General features: G+C 35.5%; 1 protein-coding gene across 2 annotated transcripts; it reads left to right on the forward strand.

Annotated features, from left to right (window-relative positions):
• Positions 1-396: 396 nt before the first annotated feature.
• plcg2 (phospholipase C, gamma 2) lies at positions 397-23,383 on the forward strand. Of its 2 annotated transcripts, none has more exons than XM_079620339.1 (33): positions 397-1,280; positions 2,883-3,085; positions 5,012-5,164; positions 5,651-5,744; positions 5,843-5,890; positions 5,990-6,074; positions 6,311-6,394; positions 6,892-6,935; positions 7,040-7,100; positions 8,343-8,444; positions 8,529-8,647; positions 8,746-8,831; positions 9,005-9,122; positions 10,734-10,902; positions 10,999-11,094; positions 11,204-11,287; positions 11,377-11,558; positions 12,956-13,156; positions 13,320-13,439; positions 14,681-14,861; positions 16,226-16,294; positions 16,631-16,740; positions 17,658-17,748; positions 17,899-17,965; positions 18,060-18,226; positions 18,512-18,614; positions 19,326-19,529; positions 20,359-20,498; positions 20,629-20,740; positions 21,118-21,297; positions 21,410-21,498; positions 22,023-22,186; positions 22,278-23,383. In XM_079620339.1, exons 2-33 carry the CDS (start codon positions 2,902-2,904, stop codon positions 22,324-22,326), a joined length of 3,756 nt encoding a protein of 1,251 aa, XP_079476465.1. In that variant the 5' UTR covers positions 397-1,280; positions 2,883-2,901; the 3' UTR covers positions 22,327-23,383. The 2 variants fall into 2 exon arrangements, with proteins under 2 accessions (XP_079476465.1, XP_079476466.1); XM_079620340.1 differs by having other exon boundaries at positions 425-720.
• Positions 23,384-23,719: the final 336 nt, after the last annotated feature.

Below are 23,719 nucleotides of genomic sequence, written 5' to 3' on the forward strand. Positions count from 1 at the left end.
TCTGTGAAAATCGCTCAATTAACTTCTCTCGTCTCGCACTATGTACGTCACCGTTGCTCGTATGTGTGCAGTCTGGTACAAAACACTAGGCATGACGGCGTAACGTTACGATTATAACGTAAGACTAAAGAAAAAAAATACAGACGTTAGCTTCAGAAAAGTTAGCTTCATTCATTGAGAGAAAAGGTATGACGTCACATGTGCGCTTTTTGGGTTTGTAGTCTTTGTAATTACGTATTTTTACATCAAACTGCGACTTTCTTGACTTTAAAATGTATCTTTTAAATTGAAAAAAATCACGTGTAGCCTAATTCAGGGGACAATTCAAACGAGAATGCCATTGACTACCATACAATATTTTTCCAAAATAAGGTCCCATGGTGGTCCACCGGAAGGGGAGGGACTTAGGCTCTCTATGCGCTTTACATTTTAAGCTTCAATAAATCTGAGGAAATGAGTTTCCCCACTGCGTATAGCTACGCAATACTAAGTGACCGTTCGGAAAGGGAACAGTGGAATGCGCGCGCTGAAGTAATGCTAGATAAGGATAGAAAAGAACGCGACTTGAATTCGACATTCTAGGCTACGGAGCCTTTTCTCATTCGCATGTTTAAAGAAATAAACATGAGAATAAGACCAATCATTCATTACTCAAACATTAACATCATTTTGGACGACAAAATGTTCTTCTGACAGCCAGCGCCCAGCTGCAAGCAACAGGTGCTTTCATTTTCATATCACCTCAAAAGTTTACTTAGAAAGTATGTCCATTTTTATACTTTGCTTGAATGCATTACGTTAGCATCAGAGTCATACATTTCGTTTTTACCGAATCATTAATAGGTTGTTAATGAACATAAAACACTAAATGAGAAGAACTTCGTGATGTCATGATTACGTCAACACGGGAAACATGCGACTGAAACTCAACCTGAATACACACAGAAATAAACGCTTCTCCACTATCCGGATCTCGCGTTTTTTGGCATATTTACACAGGCACAAAGACACAAAAGTTTGACAGCGTGGTACACACAACGCTATCTCTTCCCTGGGGATTTTGCATAGATATTTTTGCTTCCGGATTTTTTTTATTCTCATAATGTTCTCTTCACTTCCTTGTGTTAAGCGAATAGAGGAACTGACCACATTGTGACTAGACTGAACATAGAGATTTTTTCAATACTGCATAAGGCTATTTTTTATTTTTAAAATGAGAATTAGTTAGACTACTGCAGGCGGTTTTCGAAGTGGTCATTGATTGTCTTCTCAAAACTTGGGTAAGTAATCGTTTATTTGGATGTTTGGATGTTTACATTACGGGGTATTACAGTAGCTGTTTATGTGTACATTTGATTTAAAGGCCTACATTTTTTGTTTATGAAAAATACACTGATCTAGTTTTTTTAGGTCGTTTTATAAAAATAAATATGAGTTGAAGCCCCATAGTTTTCCCATTTATCATCAATGCCAAAACTGTTACTTGAAAATTATATTTGCAACAAAATGCACAATAAGTAATGCACAAAATTGTTCTATACATATCCGTGGTCTATAAAAAGCTAATTCTGCAAAGGCAGGTGTGCCTCCTCTGCCTCTTATTGTAAATTATAACAATTACGTATTGTACTTACAGTAAAGACAAACCAGATGTGGCAAGGTGGCATATACATTTTTTGACACTGTAGAGCAACAGATCTTCACTTATTCTTGTCTTATCATTTGTGTAAAAAAAATAATTGGTTTGTTAGTTGGTTCTTTTATCTTGGTGCTTGTCTTTAAATGTTAGGAATAAGACTTTAAGTCTCAAGAGAATAGACTCTCTTTCACACAGAAAGCTCACAATGGAATAATTGAGGGTGTGAATGAGATGTACAAAGGTTTCTGAATGGAAACCACATTGAGTTTACTGGGTTAATGATTTACTTTTAAAGAGGGACTTGCTTTGGGACACTTCCACAGTACTCAGCTACTCATTTGCAATGCAAATATTGGCTTCTATGGGGAACGAGACATGAAACATCTATTTTGCTTGCCATGGTTCAGCAGTTTGGAAAACTGACTTGTCTCTGAAAGGTGTACTGTTTAGTCACAGATAACTGATGGTGATATTACTCTTTAGGTTGTGATAATTTCTATTATCAGAGCTGACGTGCATGATTGGGAAATTACAGTATTAACATTGTCTTCCCCACAAAATGTACTTCTTTAAATCCAATACTGTAAAGAGGAATCAATTGTTCTAGCAAATTCGGTTTAATGAGCACTTGTTTCATTTGACAACTTAAAAAGCTTCAGTGAATGTTGTCTATAGAAACAGTAGCTGTATAATCCATTCAATAACTTCCATGCATTTCACAACACAATGGATTCATTCAGATACAAGCATTTCAAGATATCCATCACTCATCCTTGTGTCGTCCCAAACCTGTTTCAAAACTTGAATGAATTTCTTTCATCTGCAGAACACAAAAACAATATTTTGATGAATGTTTCAACCTTTTTTGTCCATATAATGAAAGTCACTGCAAACCATTGAATGGGCAATGAAAACTGAGACATTTTTCAAAAAATCTTCTTTCGTGTTCCAGAGAAGAAAGTAAGTCATACAGGTTTTGAAACAACATGAGGGTGAGTAAATTATGACAGAGTTTTCATTTCATTTAATGTTTGATTTGTTCCATGCAGTATCTTGAAATATTTGAATATCAAATACTCCGTTGTATTTTGATATTCAAAGTACAGACATTTTCAGCCATATAATTCAGTTGTTCAGAAAGCATACCTGCCAAGTATCCCCATATGCACCCTGAGACTACATGTATTGCTGCTGCCACGCAGATTGCAATAAGTGACCAGCTGTGGCTGTTTGTTTTTGCCAGTGTGTGACCAAAGGCAGAGATGGCAGGCTGCACTCAGCAGGGAGACCTGACCGAGTACAAGAAGAGTCTCATTAAGCGGGACTTGGAGATGGGGATAGTGATGACGGTGTACAGGCAGAGGATGGAGAGGCTTACCGTGCAGGTCATCATGGAGACGCGTCAGGTGGCCTGGACGCGCACCGCCGACAAGACAGAAGGAGTGTGTGAGTACCTTGCCTCAAGTTAATTTCTTGCATTTACACTTACCTTTACATTAAAGCTGTTCATTGTTTTTGTATGTGTAAAGAAAAACCCATGTTTGTTTGACCATTTAAGTTACAGGAACTTTATGATGAAAGTTTATTAGTAGCGCTGTAAAATGTATTAATCGCATACAACATAAAAGTTTGTAAATATATATACATACACACATAAATAACACACACACACAGACATACATATATACATACATACAAACTTTTTTTATGTTGGATGCGATTAATTTTGATTAATTAATTTTAATTAATTTGACAGCACTATTTATTAGAAAATTATTGTTTTACAGAAATTTAAATGTATTACTACTATTCAAAAGTTTGGTGTTGGTTAGATTTTAATTTAATATTTTTTATTTAAAGGGTAACTCTAACCAAATTGCAACCTAGTCTATTTTTGTAAATCTACCCGAGTCAAACATTCGTGTAAAAGCATAATTAGAATGGAAACGCCACTTTTAAGACTGACCGTATTTTCGTTTTCGGTCGAAATGGCTTTTGAATGGGAGTGCTTGGGGCACTACAATGATAGCATAATTTTTATTAATTTTTTTTAAAACACTAAGGAGGCTCGACACAACATTAAAAAAAAACTGTGCTCGAAGTATCACCAGGGGCTCTACACATGAACTCTAGCATTGGCAACATTGTTTGTGTACACAAAGTTTACTAAAAAGAAAGGTTTTGTACGACTCACTTTATCAGTTATTGTTTCCGGTGGCTGAAATTTTGTCAGTCAAAAGTAGTCGATCTCAAAAATCAGTGAAGCTGAAATTTCAGCATCATTACTCCAGCGTTCTAATATGTAGATTTGGTGCTCAAGAGCCACATCTTATTATTATCAATTTAGAAAACAGTTGTGCTGATTAACATTTTTGTGGAAAACCATGATACATTTTCTTATTTGTTAAATAGAAAGTTAAAAAGAACTTATTTAAAATAGAAATCCTCGCTGAATAAAAGTATCACTTTTGAACGGAAGTGTATATCACTAACAATTTATATAAAAATCCCACGGATAAAATGAACAGTGAGATCAACTTCAACATTCCAGGTTGATCTGTTAAATAATAGAGAGCTGATTTCAGACAGCAGTCATGGGCTGTCTCAAAGTGAGCTACTTCGCTGTTTCCATGGGCAGCAACAATCTAAACTCATATGGCACCATGATCTTGTAGGAGGACACTTTTGGGGATGTGGCCAGTGAACTGACTGTCTGTTGCCAGTAATTATGGCAGTCTTTAGTGACATCACACCCATCACAATATTTTTCTCACCCTATGAAGTGCCATTTCCAGAGTTTTACTACTTCTCACCTACACATTTTTATTTTTGTTTCTTTTGCACATGACTCCTTGTGCATTTTATACTATTCGTATTCATACTCTTATTTTTAGTTTTGACGTAACATGTCATGTGCCTTGTCATGGTGCTTGTGATATTTACATATATTAATATATTTATATATATTAAAAAAACATACATTTATATTTAATTCAAAACTCTTCCCCACAGGAATTATCTCTTTCTTTTAATCAGATCTGGTCCAGTGTTGTTTTATTATTTTTTTGTATATACTATTAGAGTATTTTTTTTATATATATTTTGAATTGGCATTTATTTGTATATTTTAAAATATTTTATTTGTATATAAAGTTTTAACAAATTTGTTTTTAGTATTTTATTTATATTTTATATATTGATTCCAACAATATTTTTTCAAGTTTTTCATCTTTTTTTTTTCTCTCCAAGAAACAAAAACGATTTTTAATAGTTTTACTTTTAGTTAACAACAACAACACTATAATTGCTGTCTGTTGATCTAAATTCTGTCGGTATATACAATATGTTTATGTTGCAATCTCATTTTTGCAGTGGACCTTTTTGAGATCCGGGAAGTACGACCAGGAAAAAACTCCAAAGAATTTGATCGATTCAAGGACAGCAAGGATAAAAATACAGACCCCAACACATGCTTTACCATATTCTATGGCTCTCAGTTTGTTCTCAACACTCTCAGTCTGGGGGGTATGTGTACTTTTTATACATATTACATATTCTAAGTTATAAAACCATATAAAGATAAGGTAGGCGATTTTGAACATGCTAGCGATAGCTAACTTCACAGTGCTCTCCAAAGCCACGCCTCCTTCAAAACACACGAACGCACGCAGCAGCGTCTGCAAATGTCACGAGATGAGAGATGTTAAATTACCTCATGTCTCAACGGACATAACATTACAATAATAATGAACATATACAACTTACAGAGCTCTAGTTGTACCACCTAGCCTAGCCACTTCCTTTCTTTCAATATATACATTTTAGATTTATTTGATGTTTTGATATGTATAGACTGCTTTAAAACACATTTTGCATACCTGAGTTAATGGATATTCCATTATTTGGCTGGTTTAGAAATGACTGTTAAAGGAAGAACTTGATGTGATCCTAACATTTTCTGTGGAAAAGATTGCATTGTTTTTAGCGCTGATAGTATTTGCTGTTCCACAGCTGATTCAGTGGAGGATGCAGAAAAATGGCTGACAGGACTGGAGTTACTCAGACAGGAGACACTGGTGGCTCACACACCAGAGATTATAGAGAGGTACACACACACACTTACAGAGAGTGTACCTTGTGTATTTACGAACCGTTAACCAAATCATTGTTTGTTTCATTTTCTGTTTTTCCCTCTCACTGTAGTTGGCTGAGGAAGCAGATGTACTCGGTTGATCAGACAAAGAAAAATAGGTTCTCCTCTTTCTCTTTCACCTGCTTCTCACCCAGTTTCATTACAGTTTTTGTCTCTCCTCTTTACCCCTCTTTAATGCTCTTTCATGTCTCTCACAGCATTACCTTGAAAGAGCTGAAGTCTCTTTTGCCACAAATGAACTTCAAAGTACCAGGTGGACGTTTTTTGAAGGACAGAATTTCGGTATGAATGATTCATTGTATACACATCATCTTGACGGAAGTGTATGCTTTGCATCATATGGAAAACTTTATGGCAACTGAATGGGAACATTTCCTCTCCTGATGTTTTGCAAATGATGATCTGTGTTTATCCAAAAGTTTGAATATATACATATACTACAGTATATATAATTGTTTTTTTTAAAGACATGTTTAGTTAATGGCTTTGCACTAAAAGTATAAACTTCATAATTTCAGCTGGTGGGAGCAAAGAAAGATGTCCTGGATTTTGAGCAATTTCACAAATTCTACAATCTTTTGATATATGAAAACCAAAAGATGGTAAGAGTGCAGTTTAGTTTAGCTGAATAAAATATTTATGTATATAAATTACACCCAAAGCATGTTTAATTTAGCAAAACTATATATATATATATTTAAACTACTGTTCAAAAGTTTGGGGTCGGTAAGATTATTTAAAAAAACTGGTAACACTTTACAATAAGGGTGCACAGAGTTACATGATCCTTCAGAAATTCTATGCTGATTTAGTGCTCAGGAAATAATTATTATCAATGTTGAAAACAGTTGTGCTGCATGATATTTTTGTGATTGGCAGATGGCATTATAACTGTAAAACATATTTTTGTTTATTTTGTAACATTCTAAAAGACTTCACTGTCATGACTTTACTGAATATAAGTATTAACTTCTTTGGGGAAGAACTTTTGGACCCTTAACTTTTGAAATATATATATATATATATATATATATATATATATATATATATATACATTTTGTTACATGCATATGTTGAATGTTGCTTGTCATTTTGTTAGATTCTAGAGGAGTTTAGAAAGGAGTCGTGTGCTTTCATCATGGGGTAAGAAACTGTCCATTATTTTGGTTGAATCAGTTTTTTAAATGTGCATCATGGGGCCATGCTAATGTTCTCATTCTTATTATTTTGTATTTTTTTCTCTTCAGTGTCAACGATCAGCCTGTTCAACTCTCCGATTTTCAAAGATTCCTTTTATATCAGCAAAGAGTAAGATTGATATATGTATTTGTGTACTTCCTGCTCATCCATCCATGCATTCAGTTGTTTAAGACTGAAATCAGAATCATATTATTTATAACATTATATAACATTTATTTTAGCACAGTTTCACAATTAAAGGTACAATATGTAAGATTTTTGGCATTAAAATATCCCAAAATCACAAGGCCAGTGTTATATATTTTGTTAAGTTGATTACTTACAATATCCCAAGTCTTTCCAACTATTTTTAAATCGTGAGAAAATTGCGATTTTAACCAAGGAAACGGGGCGTGTGAGCAGGGGTGAGCTGGGAGTCGCTAGTCAATGGCGTCATATCCGCGTTACCCTCGGTTTCCGCTCGTACCAAAGAGTATAGAAGAACAAGAGGCGAAACTTTTTTACCTGCAATTTTACCTGCTGGAATCGGTAAAGAATAATTGTGTTTTGACAATATAAGTTCTTTGCTCGTACTGCGTGGAGTCCTGGACAAATGCGGAAGTTGTAGTTGTAGCGTCTATCAATCAACAAACGTTAGCTTGTTTCGTGCAGTCGTTATGGAACACAATTATTCTTTACCGATTGCAGCTGGTTCTGTCGACAAAGACAAGTCGCATAAACGTAAACGTCAACGTCTGGTTTTTATGACCATGTAAATAAATATAGCATGTGTTATACATAAAGATTAATCAGTCTTTTGGGAAATTATGTGGGTATGTTCGAATGTACTTTTACAACAATTGTTTAGAACACGTAAAACTGTGCAGCGCTATCACAACAATGAATTCGACAAATACAGTAACATCTATGATAACCAATTTAGTATCAAACCTTACTTTTCTTGCAGTTAATTCATTTTAATTAAATAAAAGCATGTCATTAAACGCAACATATATAAAAATAGAACTTTTCCTCATCCATGAACATGATTTTTCAATTCACGTCTGACTAATTTACATCCACGGTGGAGTTGAAAACGACAGTTCCAATCATTCCACGCTCCTTCACATCGTCATCAAGCTAAGCCGTTGTTGTTTGGAATGTAGCGCCCTCTAGCGGCAGAACATGCATATCGTACCTTTAAGTGAACATGGCGTGAATTTTAAATCATTTTAATTTTGCTACTTCAGTTTGTCTATGTGGCATTATCCTGACATTATCACACAGTCAATCTAGCTATATTTATATACTGTATATTTCATTCAAATTCTATTTGTTTTGTTTATAAAATTCTGTGAATTTATTTTGTAGGATTTATGGGCCAACAATCTGAATCAAGTCAGAGAGCTGATGACTATATTTATTGATGACACCATGAGGAAGACTAATGATCCAGCCTTTACCGTTGAAGAGGTACAGCTTATAGAGATCTGTTGACTCTGTAAATTTATATATGCAGGTGTTGTGTTTATAGAGATTTTCTCTATATCTTTCTAGTTCCTCAGTTTTCTCTTCTCCAAAGAAAACTCAATTTGGGATGAGAAGTTCTCAGAGATTCACCCACTGGACATGAACAATCCTCTGTCTCACTACTGGATCAACTCTTCTCACAACACGTCAGTGCTGCTGTTCTTCATGCTGATGACACACATGCAGCTCCTGCTTGTCATGATGAACTTCCTGTGTTACTTCATGTGTTTCGCTTTTTTCACAGATATTTGACTGGAGATCAACTGCGCAGTGAGTCCTCAACAGAAGCTTATGTGCGCTGCCTTAGGCTCGGCTGCCGCTGTGTTGAGTGTCAGTGAACCACACCCTCATTTCAACAAAAATACTTTTTAATTCTCTGCTAGACTAATGCAGGTCCCTTTCTGCTTCATTATTACAGTATGCATTGATGATGATAATAATACATTGAAATCTGAAATCAGTGGGAGTCAGTATGATGAATGTATTTATTTTTTTCAATTCAGTGGACTGCTGGAATGGTCCAGATGAACCTATTATATACCACGGCTGGACCAGAACCTCCAAGATAAAGTTTAAGGATGTGGTTAAGGCCATCAATGATCATGCTTTTGCAACATCTGAGTTAGTCATCAGCAACACACACATTCACACATTTATTTTGGTGACGTTATCTCTTTAAGTGGGAAATAGGCGAATTTAGCAAAACATGTAAAGAACATGCCCGGGTCATAGTGTGTCCCATTTTTAACAGAAATAAGCAGTTATATTTTGCATAAAGACTATTAAGCCTATTTTTATAGATTATTTGCATTGTGACATTATTTTTATGACAATAAAACAAACTTTCCCCCTAAATTGCCATTACTGCTACATGAAAAAAAAAATGTTTTACATTTTAAATGTAAAGTGTTATAAAGCATGGGTAGAATTTGTTTTTCAGTCAGTCACGTTTCACATACGTCCATTACGTCCATACGTCCAATCACCGTTGGGTAGTAAGAAAACGGGCCAATAAAGATTGGCGAGTGAGATTTGCATGCCAAGGCACTCCCCTGTTCATACGGGTATGTAAGCTGGCCTACAACTCACTCGTTTAGCTTTTTGCTTTGATGCCGAGCGGTTGTCTTAACTCGCTCTACCATTCCTCCTCGCTAGAGAGGAGACATTCTTGTTTAGCCCCACGATTGCACTGATAAGTGCAGCGATTCCACCCCTGGTTGCTTTAACTTTCCCAGGCCGATGCGAGCGTCAGGCTTGAGAATAATTTCACAATGCACAGAAATTTTAATAGTTTTCATTCTCTTCATGGCAAATATAATTTCTTCTTTTTTTTTTGATTTTGAGATTAAAGGAACACGCCAACTTTTTGGGACTTTAGCTTATTCACCGTATCCCCCAGAGTCCATACATACCCTTTTTATCTCCGTGCGTGCCGTAACGCTGCCTGACGCTCCCACCGCTAGCCTAGCTTTGCACAAAGACTGGAAGTAAACGGCTCCAGCTAGCATACTGCTCCCAATAAGTGACAAAATAACGCCAACATTTTCCTATTTACCTGTTATGATATGTATAGTCACAGCGTGTACACATAACAAGGTCACGTGAGACACAGCCATTTTCTAACCGTATACATACTGGGAACTATATTCTCCGAAGGCGAAGCACTGCTACTTGGGCGGAGTGATTAGCGCAACACTCTGAGCGAACTCTCTGCTTCTCACCACGGGGCTTCTCAGGTGCTGCGAGCAAATCACTCTGCCTTCTGAGAATATAGTTCCCAGTATGTATACAGTTAGAAGATGGCTGTGTCTCATGTGACCTTGTTATTTGTACATGCTGTGACTATACAAATCACAACATGTAAATGTTGCCATTATTTTGTCACTTATTGGGAGCAGTATGCTAGCTGGAGCCGTTTACCTCCAGTCTTTGTGCTAAGCTAGGCTAGCGGTGGGTGCATCAGACAGTTACAGCACGCACGGAGATGAAAAGGGTATGTATGGACTTATCTAACTCCAGGGATATGGTGAATAAGCTTAAGTCCCAAAAAGTCGGCGTGTTCCTTTAAATACGACCTCTGCATTTTTCTTCAACTTTCATCTACTGATTATGTTATACTTGTAGGAGTATTTTTTTATGATAATGATTAAAAATAAAATTACTACACACATTTTTTAGTTTTTTTTGGAAATGCACATAATTTATGTTAATAAATGGGTATCCTTTTTGCAGGTATCCTGTGGTACTGTCCATAGAAGAACACTGTGACATCAAGCAACAGAAAATGATGGCTCAGGTGTTCAAAGATGTTTTCCAGGACAAGCTTCTGATGGAGCCACTGGAACCAGAAGCAGAACAACTGCCATCACCAACCCAACTGAAGGGCAAGATCATCCTCAAGGTAGAAAAGCTTCACTGGAAAATCCTGCATCCTTTCAGGGTACAATGCAATACCAAGACACACAATCAATGTTTTGCTACTAACTTTTTCATACAGCACAAGAAACTGAATCTTGATGGGACTTTTGGCAAAAAGGATCTACGAAAAGGAGATAAGCAGGGAGAGCTCTTCATCTGGGATCCAATAGATGAGGTGCCAAAATCCAGTTAACATCATCATGGGCTTGTGTGGTTGTTTCATCTTATTTCAGTTCCTTTATTGATTATGAGTGTAATTTCTGTGTGACTGTGTCCGTGTGCAGACATGGTACAAGCACTACTGTGTGATCGAGAACAAGACTTTGTATTATGCTGAGGAGAATGAACCAGAGGACGATGTTGGAAAGGTAAATCACTGAGACTCAATTTCAGAATGAGATTTACTTTAAAATGCCACAAATTAAGGAAATAAACGGTGTAAATAACATCTCCTCAGTCGTCCCAGGGAGGTACAGAGCTTCATCAGTCAGAGCCCTGGTTTCACGGGCGGATGTCAGAGGGCAGACAGACTGCCGAGAGACTGCTGCAAGAATATTGTGCAGATTCGGGTGGAGTTGACGGAACGTTTTTGGTGCGGGAGAGCGACACCTTCGTCAATGATTGCACCCTCTCATTCTGGTAATGTAGGCCTGTTCTCATTCTCTTCAAAGAGGGAGGAAAGATTTTTTTATTTTTATTCTGTATTTTCTCTTTATTTTATTTATTGTCTTTAATTTAGTCTTTACAAATGGAAAGCATATGCAGTTGATATGGTTAATTCCTACTATCCAGTACATTTTCATGTCCCATCATAATGTTAGATAAAATACTAGATAAAATATGAATCTGGCAGTTGTTTAAGACTGAAATCAGAATCATATTATTTATAACATTATATAACATATTCGTTATTTTAGCACTGTTTCACAATTAAGTGAACATGGGGTGAATTTTAAATCATTTTAATTTAGCTATTTTAGTTTGTCTATGTGGCATTGATTATTCTGACATTATCACACAGGAAGTGACAATATTTGGTGGGGCGAAACAACAACACAAACATCATTTAATCATAGCAATATATTTGATGATGTCAGTGATTTTTTTTTTTTGTAAAAAAAAAAGAGATTCCATCCTCTGATAAATTTACAGAAATCAGTATGATAATATCAACATTTCAAAGATGGATAAAAATGTCGATTAAAGGGATAGTTCATCCAAAAATGAAAATTCTGTCATCATTTACTCACCCTCAAGTTATTCCAAACCTTTATGAATTTCTTTCTTCTGCTAAACAGTGAACACAAAAGAAGATATTTTGAAGAATGTCGGTAACCAAACAGTTGATTGACCCCATTGACTTTTTTCCCCTACATACTATGAAAGTCAATGGGGCCAATCAACTGTTTGGTTACCGACATTCTTCAAAATATCTTCTTTTGTGCTCAGCAGAAGAAAGAATTCACACAGGTTTGCAATAACTATCCGTTTAACTTTAAGTTGACACCTTCATGTTAGCTAATTCGCTAATACCTTTTTTATTTAATTTATTCTACTTTAAGTCATGTATTACAGTCATTTTTATTTGTATTGATATTGTACTCAAACTACAGTACTAAAATCAACACAACACAAATACAACATCAATTATAATCAGTACAATACAAATTCAATCAAACAGTTTGAGCATGTCCTACAGGCATTACGTTTTTCATAATGACATCATCCTCCAGGAAGTTACTCTCAATGTCTCACTGACCAATGGCTAACTTCAGCACTTTGTTTATCCTGTTAGTTTAGTTTTCGTTTACATTGTGTAAATGATTCACAATTAATACATCTATGTGCCTGATGTTGACCTAAGTATATCTCTAAAAGAAATACCCTTTTATAGAAATACTTCCATTACAATGCATTCATATGGTGCTGCATAACAAGAAAGACCCATAGTATTCATATTAATTACTTTTTTTCTTTGGTCACAATTAAACACACAATGCACATTTTGCTAAATAAATTCTTTGTGGTCTTTGCAGGCGCAGCGGACGAGTTCAGCATTGTCGAATCCGTTCCTGCATAGAAGGAGGTCACACTGTCTATTTCCTTACAGAAAACTTGCATTTCCCCAGTGTGTATGCGCTCATCCAGTATTACAGGGAAAACCTGCTCCGCTGTCAAGATTTCTACCTGCGCCTCACTGAACTTGTGCCTCGACCAGACCAGCACCTGCGAGAAGGGTTAGTCGATACTTGATGTGCACAAACAACTTCATGGTGTTTACCACATCCCGGCCAGTAGGGCTGTAGAAGACCACGTGGTCAGGCTTGCAGCTTCTCCTAACGCTCACTACAAAATGCAGGCACACCGTAGATGTGAAGCTGTGGGTTTTTTTGTCTTCAGGTGGTTTTACAGTAACTTGAGTCGAGGCGAGGCGGAGGACTATCTCATGAGGATCCCTCGAGACGGAGCCTTCCTCATCAGACAGAGAGAAGATTCAGACTCTTACGCCATCACCTTCAGGTGCTGCTCTGTTTTCCATCTCTTCGTTAGCATTGCTTTTTAAGATTGTTTAAAAAAAAACAACACACGTAACCCTGAGTATTACACTCAAATACTTAAGTTGTCCATCCATTCACATCCCATCATGTGGAGAGATTTGTATGTATATATACTGTATATAAATTCATGTAATTTTATTAAACCAGTTAATAGATTTCAATTATTGATTTAAACACATAATTTAACAACTAATCATTAAATAATAAAAATAAATGTTTCAATAAACTTTTTTTGATACTTTATTGGGTCACCACTTGATTTCCAATACGAGCCCTGAAGTAAAATGTGCTGTTACTTTTCTAAGTGGTTTTCAAACAGACAAAAACAAAAAAATTCCTCTAGACTTGGTTTAGTGTAGATCATGGGATACTTCATGAACCATTTATTATTTAAATTATTTATCATTTATTTATTATTGATATCATATTATTATTATAAACCGTTGAAGTGCAGTAAGCAGTGAAGGACAGCTAATTTTGCTATATGCGCATGCTGTCAGAGAGACTGCTTCCCATTGCGGTCTGAGAGATGCGCACATATAAAGCTGCTGTTCATAAAGCGTGAGAACTGAACTGAGTGCTTTTTCCCAACTAAATGAGCTTGAACGGTTAAATATACATGCTTATGTGTCAAAGACTTTACTTGCAAAGACATGGTCAACAGTGATTTATGTCTTAAAGTGACAGCATCCAAATTTACCTGCTGTCATTATTAAGGTTAATCAAACAACAACAACAACTCTCACTGCTCTTGACTGATTCACTTTTGTAACTATATACTAACTATATACTCCTATAATAAGTATAAATATATATTTTATGTACACAGTGAAGACTATGCTGTGTTTTTTATACATTTGATTACTTTATACAATTTATGTAGTATTTCTTATTTCTAGTGCTTGAAGTTTTTAAGGTGGGTCTATTTAATTTGTGTCTTTGCTCTATTGGAGTTTGTATTCTGATATGCTTGTAATTAGTTTCTTTGTTCTTTCTTTCTCACTGTTTACTTGTCTGAGTTTTTTTTTACTTGGACAAGTTTTAGTTTTTTTGAAAAATCAAGACATCCCAGAAACTCAATTCATCTAATTCATAGCCTCAAAACTGGGGCAAAAGACCAACAGTAGCACGTTGTTGTTGGTGTTTATATTGTTTAGTTAAATAATTATTGTAATTCATTGTGAGTTTTATTTGCTGAAACAGAGGTGAAGGGATGGTGAAGCACTGCCGGATACACAAAGAGGGATCTATGTACGTGCTGGGGACCTCTAGTGAGTTTGAGAGCCTGGTGGAATTGGTCGACTATTTCCGAAAGAAACCGTTATATCGGAAGATCAAACTCCGCTACCCAGTCACACCAGAACTAGTTGAGCGCTTCAGTTCGGTAAGAAAAAATAGTTTATTTTGGAATAGAAAATACTTTTTGGTTACTTTATTTTAAGGTGACTGTGTCACAGTGTAAATATAATATTTAACTACATGTACTTACTATTGAGTAAGGATTAGGGTTTGGTTAAGGATTAGTTTCATGTAATTATATAGTTATTACTATAGTAACTACATGTAACGTGTAATGAGGACACTGCAAAATAAAGTGTTACCCACTTTTTATACAGCCCCATACTGTGGACTGTACTGAACACTGTGCAGTGATTGTACAACAGTTTTTCTTTGAGTGCATTCATTGTCTGCATACACTCTTCAAAGTGAACAAGGTCATGTGCACCTCTTCCTTTGCTACGGTCACAGTTTGCATGTTACACTTGCATCCTTTCATCTGTAGTAGCTCTTTTGGTCTCTTCTCCTTTTTCCAATCAAAGTTCAGACCAGAAGTTCTGATTTAGTTGAACATGTATAATATGCACTGGTGGCATTGTTTTGTGTAAATGTGTTCAAGGAGACATGAAACTAAAACATGTCTCGTGTTATATGTTATTGTGGAAACCATGATAATTGTTTTTCAGGATTTGAAATAGATTTTATTTTAACATTATAAATGTTGTTACTGTTACTTTTAATCAATTTAATGTGACCTTGCTGAATGGTTTTCTGTGATCAATCACAATGATGTTCATTATAAATATAATATAATATTATAAGCTTGTTTCTGCCATGGAATAAAAAAAAAATTGAAAGATAATTGTGACTTTTAATCTCACAATTCTGATTTTTTTTGTCACAATAAAAACGCATGCTATAAAGTTGCGTGATATAAACTCGCAATTACGTGTCATATTGTTGTGAGATTTTAAAAAATCCAGTTACCTTTTTTTATTTTTTATTCCATTGCAGAAACAAGCTTCCTTTATTTATATATATATATATATATATATATATATATATATATATATATATATATATATGTATATATATATGAATATATGTATATGTGTGTGTATTTCAATCATTTTTTTAAATATTCAGTTTAGTTAAAAAATATATACCGGTAGGTCTTTTTAAATGCATGAATTACAACAAATTGCAACATTAAAACAAATATTTATTTACATAAAATGTATTGCTCATTTAATTAACACATAATGCTTTTTTAAAATAAACATTTTTCAATAAACTTTTGAGTCACCACTTGCTTCCCAATACGGGTGCTGAAGCAAAATCAGTTGCGAACCACTGATCTAGAACACAGACTAATCAGACATATTAAAATGTGTAGATTATAGGTTTAGCTTGGCTTAAGTGTAATGTGCAGGGAAAAATGTCTAAGAAATGCTTTGTCTTTCTTTTCAGATAACCAAAACCGCCTCACTTTATGATTCTAAACAGTATGTGGAGGCCAACGAGATAGAGCCATCTCTGGTAAGCACTTTGAAGAGCAAACACAGCTCCTGCATGTTAGTATGCACAAGAGGTCATCTCCTGTGGGCTGGGGAGGAAGTGGTGGTGCTGGCTATCTCTTTCTCTCACATAGGAAACTGATCGTCTCGAAAGAGGAAGTGCAGCCTGGCTAAAACAGCGATGTCATGTTTAGCCATAAATGCTTCATGTTTCTAGTTCGATGTAATTCACAAATTCTTTTTAAAGAGAATTTATTTTGGCCTTCACACTCTTTGAACCACTGAGGGGTTGTGTGGGTTACCTCAGTGCATTTGCAGATCCGTAGAGCAAGATTGAACTTATTTTGTTGCGTTGCAGCCCCAGAGCACAGTGAAGGCCCTCTATGACTACAGGGCCATGCGGCCGGATGAACTCTCCTTTTACAAGGGCTCTTTGATCCATAATGTGATTAAGGAGGCAAATGGATGGTGAGATTATTTGTATATTCTGTCGATAAAAGCAATAAATGCTCTATTTAGCATTGCAAAAAAGCTGTGGCAGTGCTATGATGCAGTGAAGGTATCAAATAATAAATACCATGAAAATTTGATAAATACCATGGTACAAAATGATTACCACAGCATTTAAACAATACTCCAAGGTACGTTCGAAAGTTTGGGGTCGGTAAGCTCTCTAATGCTCAACCCAAGACTGCATTTATTGATCAAAAGTATGGTAGAAACGTTTTTTTTTTTTTTTTTACATAATTAAAAAAATAGTTAAAATGTCATTTATTCCCATGATTGCCAAGCTGAATTTTCAGCATCATTACTTCAGTCTTCAGTGTCACATGATCCTTCCAATTCATTCCAATTTGATGATTTATGTTGAAAACCATTGCGCTGCTTAATACTTTTTGGTAAACTATGATACCGTACCTTTTTTCAGGATTCTTGTGAAAATTATTTATTAATATCAAGTTCAAAAGAACAATATTTATTTGAAATATATATTTTTATAACATTATAAATGTCTTTACTGTCACTTTTCATCTACTGTATTTAATGCATCTTTGCTGAATGAAAGTATTACGTTCTTTTAAAAAATCTTACCGACCTCAAACTTTTGAATTGAAGTGTACATCAAAGAATACTAATATTTTACCATGGCTCATGTCCATGAAACCTAGCTGGTATTACCATGGTATATTGCCCAAAAACCCATGGTACTTTTATTTTAGTGTAGCTTTGTGGCACATAGATGCATTATTGGCAGAAAAAGATTATCATATCACGCTCTTGTGACTCTATCAGGTGTTTCAAAAACCACAGGGTGATTTGAATTGCTTACATTTTGATAAGTTCACCAACATTTAATTTCCCCGTTTATCTGCTGATGCCTACAGGTGGAAAGGAGACTACGGTGGGAAACTGCAGCACTATTTCCCTTCAAATTATGTAGAAGAAGTGGCCAATGGATCTGATGCCAATTACCAGGTAAAGCCTATTAAAAATGTAGATATTTAACTAAACAGATATGTCCTTTGGTGCTAGTTAGTATAGTATTTTGCATGCTTATTTGCTTACATGCATAGAAAACATCTACATCCAATACTCTGGACATCAACATTAGATGTTCTCTTTCAGCCTGAAGAGGAAAATCCATTAGGTGACTTATGTAAAGGGGTAGTGGACATCTCAAAGTGTACTGTTGGTAAGATGATTTATCTTCAGGGCCATTTAACACCTGTACAGCATGTGGCTTTGTTATGCTCAGACTTGTTTTGCACCCATTTCTTCATTTCCAGTTCGCTCAGCCAAACATGGCAAGCCTGTGGTGGTGACGTTGCAGGATAAGGAAAATAAAGAGAACATGATGCCATTTGATTTGGCCACCGAGACCACTGAGGAGCTGTACGAGTGGTATCAGGTGGCCTGGGACATCACACAGAGAGAAGAAAACCGAGAGTTCGAGGTCCGTATCACTCGCTTAGACTCACACACTCACGTTTGGATCTTAATACGTGTCCTAAATAGGGCAAGTTGTCACACGGGGAAGCTGTCACGAGGTTTTGAGTCACTCATTCTATAAATATAGGATTGTTTGTTTGAAGCCAGACAGATTTAGGGGGTGTTTAAATGCTAGGTGTAGCCCTAGAGAGAATATTTAATCTAAAGCATTTCTAAGTATCTAGTCAAGTATTTAAAGTATAATGTTGGGCTAGGGTTTATGAATGTTTACAATAATTTCCCATTGCAGAAAATAAAACAGAGGGAGGACGAGAGGAAAGAAGAGGTGGCCAGCGAGATGTCTGAACTGGTTGTTTACTGCCAGCCTCGCAGTAAAGACAAGGACCGCTTTGGTACAGCTAATTAAATAAATATGCATTTATACACATTTACACAAATATCAATACTTATGCACTATCATTCAAATGTTTGGGGTCATTTTTTTTAAATGAACAGCAAGTATTCATTAAAGGGATGGTTCGGAGTAATTTCAACCTAGGGTCCTTTGCACCATGACCTCGAGCCTAGAGATGATATCTCTAAATAAGCTCTAACTTTAATAATGTTCGACCAAGGGGAAAAAAGCTAAGGACCCTAGGTTGAAATTACTCCGAACCATCCCTTTAAATTAATCAAAAGTGGCAGTGAAGACATTTACTATGCTACAAAAGTTTATTTCAAATAAACGCTGTTTAAAAAAAAAAAAAAGTTTCCTGAAAAAATGTTTAGCTGTTTTCACAAAAAAGCAGCACAACTGTTTTTAACAGTGATAAAAATGAGAAATGTTCTTTGAGCACCAAATCAGCATATTAGAATGATTTCTGAAGGATCATGTGACACTGAAGACTGGAGTATGTGTCTTTGCCATCACAGGAATATATTACATCTTAAAATATATTCAAATAGAAAACAGTTATTTTAAACTCTAATAATATTTTACAATATTACGGATTTGACAAATGCAGTTTTGGTGAGCGTAACAGAGTTAAAAAACATTGAAAAATCTTACTGACCCCAAACATATATTAACTGTGTATTAACAATGCGATTACTTTCCCTTTCAGAAAATTATACCTACAAAGAGGTTCGCTCCTTTGTAGAAACTAAGGTTCCTTCCAGAAACAAGTCGACTCAATTTATGTTGTATAACCGCAAGTCGCTGAGTCGCATCTACCCTAAGGGCCAGAGGGTGGATTCCTCCAACTATGATCCGTATCCTCTGTGGATGTGTGGCTGTCACATGGTGGCACTCAACTTTCAAACTGCTGGTAAGATGAAGTGTGAAGTTGATCAGGTCTATAATACATGGAGAAAACTCTCTGTTAACATTCCAACTCATCTCAATAGCAGTTGTTTGGCTAACGTATGACCTCACTTTAAGTATACGACATGTGACCAGCCATTTTTGCTCATTGGCGTAAATAACTTTTTGAGCCTATCACATTAAATGTGTTCGTTTGTCAATGCTTTTTGGCAGCATAATGGTGTAGTTATGCCATACGTCTACCAGCAGGGGCAAGAAAACTACACCACACAAATCAACCAACCCTTGACCTCTTGTGTAAAATAGTAAACAAGGAAGAGAGGAAATTACACAATGAAAGGTTTTATTGAAATTCTAGTTAAAGTGTAAATAAATGTTTGCATAAATGGGTAGAGTATTAGACGGAAGCAGGGAACATGCAAAATAATGTTGTAAGAATAGTGCGAAGGTTAAACAATTATTTGGTAACACTTTACAATAAGGTCTCATTTGTTAACATGAACTAACAATGAGCAATTCATCTTTGTTGATGCTAGTTAAAAAAATCTAATCATTCATTGTTCATGTTAGTTTACAAATGTTAACAAATACAAGTTTGGATTTTAGAAATGTATTAGTAAATGTTAAAATTACAATTGACTAAGATTAATAAATGCTGTAGTAATTTTCTTCTTTGTTAGTTAATTTTAAACATATAAACCTTAATGTACAGTGTTACCCATTATTTAAAGATACAAATGTGAAATATAAAAAATACAACCTTTTTTTTAGTCATAAAAAAAAGAGCATTGCATATATTCAGTATATAAAACAGCGTTTGCTTCTCTCCTCAGATAAGTACATTCAGCTGAACAGCGCTCTCTTCAGTCTGAATGGAGGCACAGGATATGTTCTGCAACCTGAGATGATGCGCAGAGACTCCTATGACCCTCACCAGGAGAAGAAGAACGTCAGATATACTATCACCATTAGGGTAAGACATGATCTTCATTCAAACAGAATCAAATTAATGTACTCCTTCAGAGTCTGAGAGCTGAACAAGAACGGTTTCATTTTAATAAAAGAATTGAAAAGATTCTTGTTTTTGTTTTTTTGATTCTCAGGTGATAGGAGCACGACATCTTCCCAAACCAGGGCGGAGCATTGCCAGTCCCTTTGTGGAGATTGAAGTGTGTGGCCAAACAGAAGACAACAAAGTCAAGACTACCGTTTGCCGTAAGAAGCAGTCTTGTTTTAATATCACTGAGATACTTTTATAGTTTTTATTCATATTTTGAATAGTTTTACATTTGCATTTTTGATTTAAAGTTTTAGTCATTTTGTTGTGTGATTGTCACTTATATTAGTTTTTGTTTTAAATATTATAAATAATGCTAACCTGCTTAAGCTTTGTGTGTGTATATATATATATATATATATATATATATGTGTGTATATGTGTGTGTGTTTAATTTTTAATACAAATTATTATAGAAATACATTATTATTATGTTTTATTATTATTTTTGGACTGTCTTGTAATAGATTGCACCAGAAGTATTTGTTTTATCTATAGAGATGTAAAAACATTTTTTTTCCATATTTGTTCACAGATGACAATGGACTGAACCCTTTATGGCTCGGGCCGAACTTTCAGCCTTCAGAGGCATTTACTTTCAACGTGTATGACCCAGACCTCACTTTTCTACGTTTTGTGGTCTTTGAAGAGGACATGTTCTCTGACCCCAATTTCCTGGCCCAGGCTACGTTCCCTGTAAAAGGTGTTCGCTCAGGTAAGTCTTGTCAACGTCATTGCCAAATTCGTTTTTTTTTTTTTGAGAAACATTGTGCAAATTAAAGCAGATTTAAGTTTGAGTACAAAAACTGAGCTTGATGCGTTCACAGGGTACAGATCAGTCCCTTTAAAGAATGGATTTAGTGAAAACCTGGAGCTGGCAACTCTATTGGTGTATGTTGATGTTCAGCAGGTGGAGGTAAGAAACTTCTGAATTTTTATAAAAGAATTAGGTACTTTTGTTGATATTATTGTGACCCTGGACCACAAAACCAGTCACATGGGTCAATTTTTTTAAATTTAGATTTATACATCATCTGAAAACTGAATAAAAAAGCTTCCTACTGATGTATGGTTTGTTAGGATAGGACAACATTTGGCTGAGATACAACTATTAGAAAATCTGGAATCTGAGGGTGCAAACATAAATGGAGGCGATTTCTTTTGCACCCTCAGATTCCAGATTTTGCTGTATTCACTCACAAAAATATTTATTTTATATATTTACGGTAGGAAATTTACTAAATAAATACCTTCATGGAGCATGATCTTTACTTAATATCCTAATGATTTTTGACATAAAATAATTTTGCCACAAATATACTTGTGCAACTTGTGACTGGTTTTGTGGTCCAGGGTCACAATTATAGAATATCTAATTTTGCTTTAATGTGAATACACTGTTAGTTTAATGGAAATCCCCTGTCTGACTTGTTTCTTCAGAAAGTACAGGAAGAACTCTACTCCTCCTCGAAACAGTTGCAAAAGAAGCAGTCGGAGTTGAGCAATGAGTTCTGCCTCTATGACACTCACTCCAACCTGCAGCGCGCCGCCACTCCTAATCGTCGCGAGGACTTCTCGCAGGAGTTCACTTACTCAGAGAAAAAGTGAGTGTACGAAATTGCTTGAGTGAATTTAAAGACACATCACACCCTCTGTGAGGAGGATATTCATATCTGTCTATCTTTGTCCATACAGGTTAAATAAACCACAGCAAAAAATAAACAACAGCAAGTTTTACTCATGAGGAAAACAAGAAGCCTAGTTCCCTCCCGGCCTGGTTCTAATTTTCTTAAGGGTCTCTTCCTCTCCATTCTGCTGCTCTCTTACTACTGGTTCCCTAAACAGGCTGCAAAGACAGGAAGTTGTAGCCATCTCACTTTTAAGGTCACACTGGAATAAATCAAAAAGTGAATTTGAGCAATACTCATCTGTAAATGAGAAGATGTTTGACCGAGACTTAGAAGCTGTAAAACTCTTAAAATTGTGTGCATAAAAACTGCATGAAGGATTTTTTTGTGTGTGTGTGTGGTAAATGTGAAACTGTTAATCTACTACCTATCGGTTTGTAACATTTCATTTGTAGCTGTATTAAACTCTTACTTATTGTCTTAAAAATTTAAATAACAAGACATGTTATTTATTTGGTTTCTTTCTTGTTTTTACTATGAATATTGGTAGAGGAAGTTTTATCATTTGGTTGGATATGTAAAGGTCAATTCACACTGCACTGACTGACACTGCGGACAATCACCTGACCAGATTACAGTATGCCACTTCTCAGACATTCCACAACCTGACAAACTGGGATTGAACGTTCAATCTGTGAAAACAAGCACAGACCATTGGAAAAAGCTGCCGACAGGGGAAACGCTGATCTGAAGTGTCAGTTGCTGTTGGTCGCTGTCTGCCGGCACAGTGTGAATTGGCCTTAAGAGATATAATGTACAGTGCGATATTCGTTATTGAAATATAGACCTTATGTAGCCCCACCCCTTTTCAGCGCTGCGCTCATTGTGTTCTGTCGTCCGGTTTATATTTCCACAGGATGAAGGTAAGATCTTACGGGCTTATGAATGACCCGCTCGTTTTAAAAATAACATTTGTTACGTCATCAGCTTCAAACATTACAATGCTCATGATAACTTTCGGTAACTCTACAATAAGAAGTTAAGACACAAAATTCTAAAGATCGCTGCAAGCTTGTTTCTCTGGGTCTATAAATATTTTTTGTAGCTATAATGACAGTATATTATCCCAGTTATTACATGGCTACTCACCAAATAAATAAATATGTGCACATGACATATTGTTTTGATTTTTTTCAACTGTATTAAATGTACAAAATATTCGGCCTATCAACAAGACCGACACCATAATAATATTACAATAATGTTTAAAGTCCCCTCTGGTAATTTCTCTACATGAACGGCATCAGTATAGTAAATAAAAACTTAAGTATCAAGCATCAGTTATCCATAGAGCCATGTATTAAACCCTAATAAAACTGGTAGTAAAAGTGCTACCCCACACAGACTTCAGTTAAAAATGTCCAATTGAAATCTTGGTGTAAAAGTTCATTACTGGTTTATGAGGAGAATGTTACAAAGATGTTAGGTATTTTATGCTGTTACTTACAA

Source organism: Phoxinus phoxinus, assembly GCF_949152265.1.
Source record: "Phoxinus phoxinus genome assembly, chromosome: 8".
Classification (NCBI taxonomy): domain Eukaryota; kingdom Metazoa; phylum Chordata; class Actinopteri; order Cypriniformes; family Leuciscidae; genus Phoxinus; species Phoxinus phoxinus.

What these genes read in the sequence shown, in the direction of transcription:
- plcg2 (XM_079620339.1), top strand. Translation starts at nt 2,902, where the DNA reads ATGGCAGGCTGCACTCAGCAGGGAGACCTGACCGAGTACAAGAAGAGT. An exon ending in CAACACTCTCAGTCTGGGGG is followed by an intron (nt 5,165 to 5,650) that starts GTATGTGTACTT and finishes GCTGTTCCACAG; the next exon opens with CTGATTCAGTGGAGGATGCA. An exon ending in ACGAGATAGAGCCATCTCTG is followed by an intron (nt 16,295 to 16,630) that starts GTAAGCACTTTG and finishes GTTGCGTTGCAG; the next exon opens with CCCCAGAGCACAGTGAAGGC.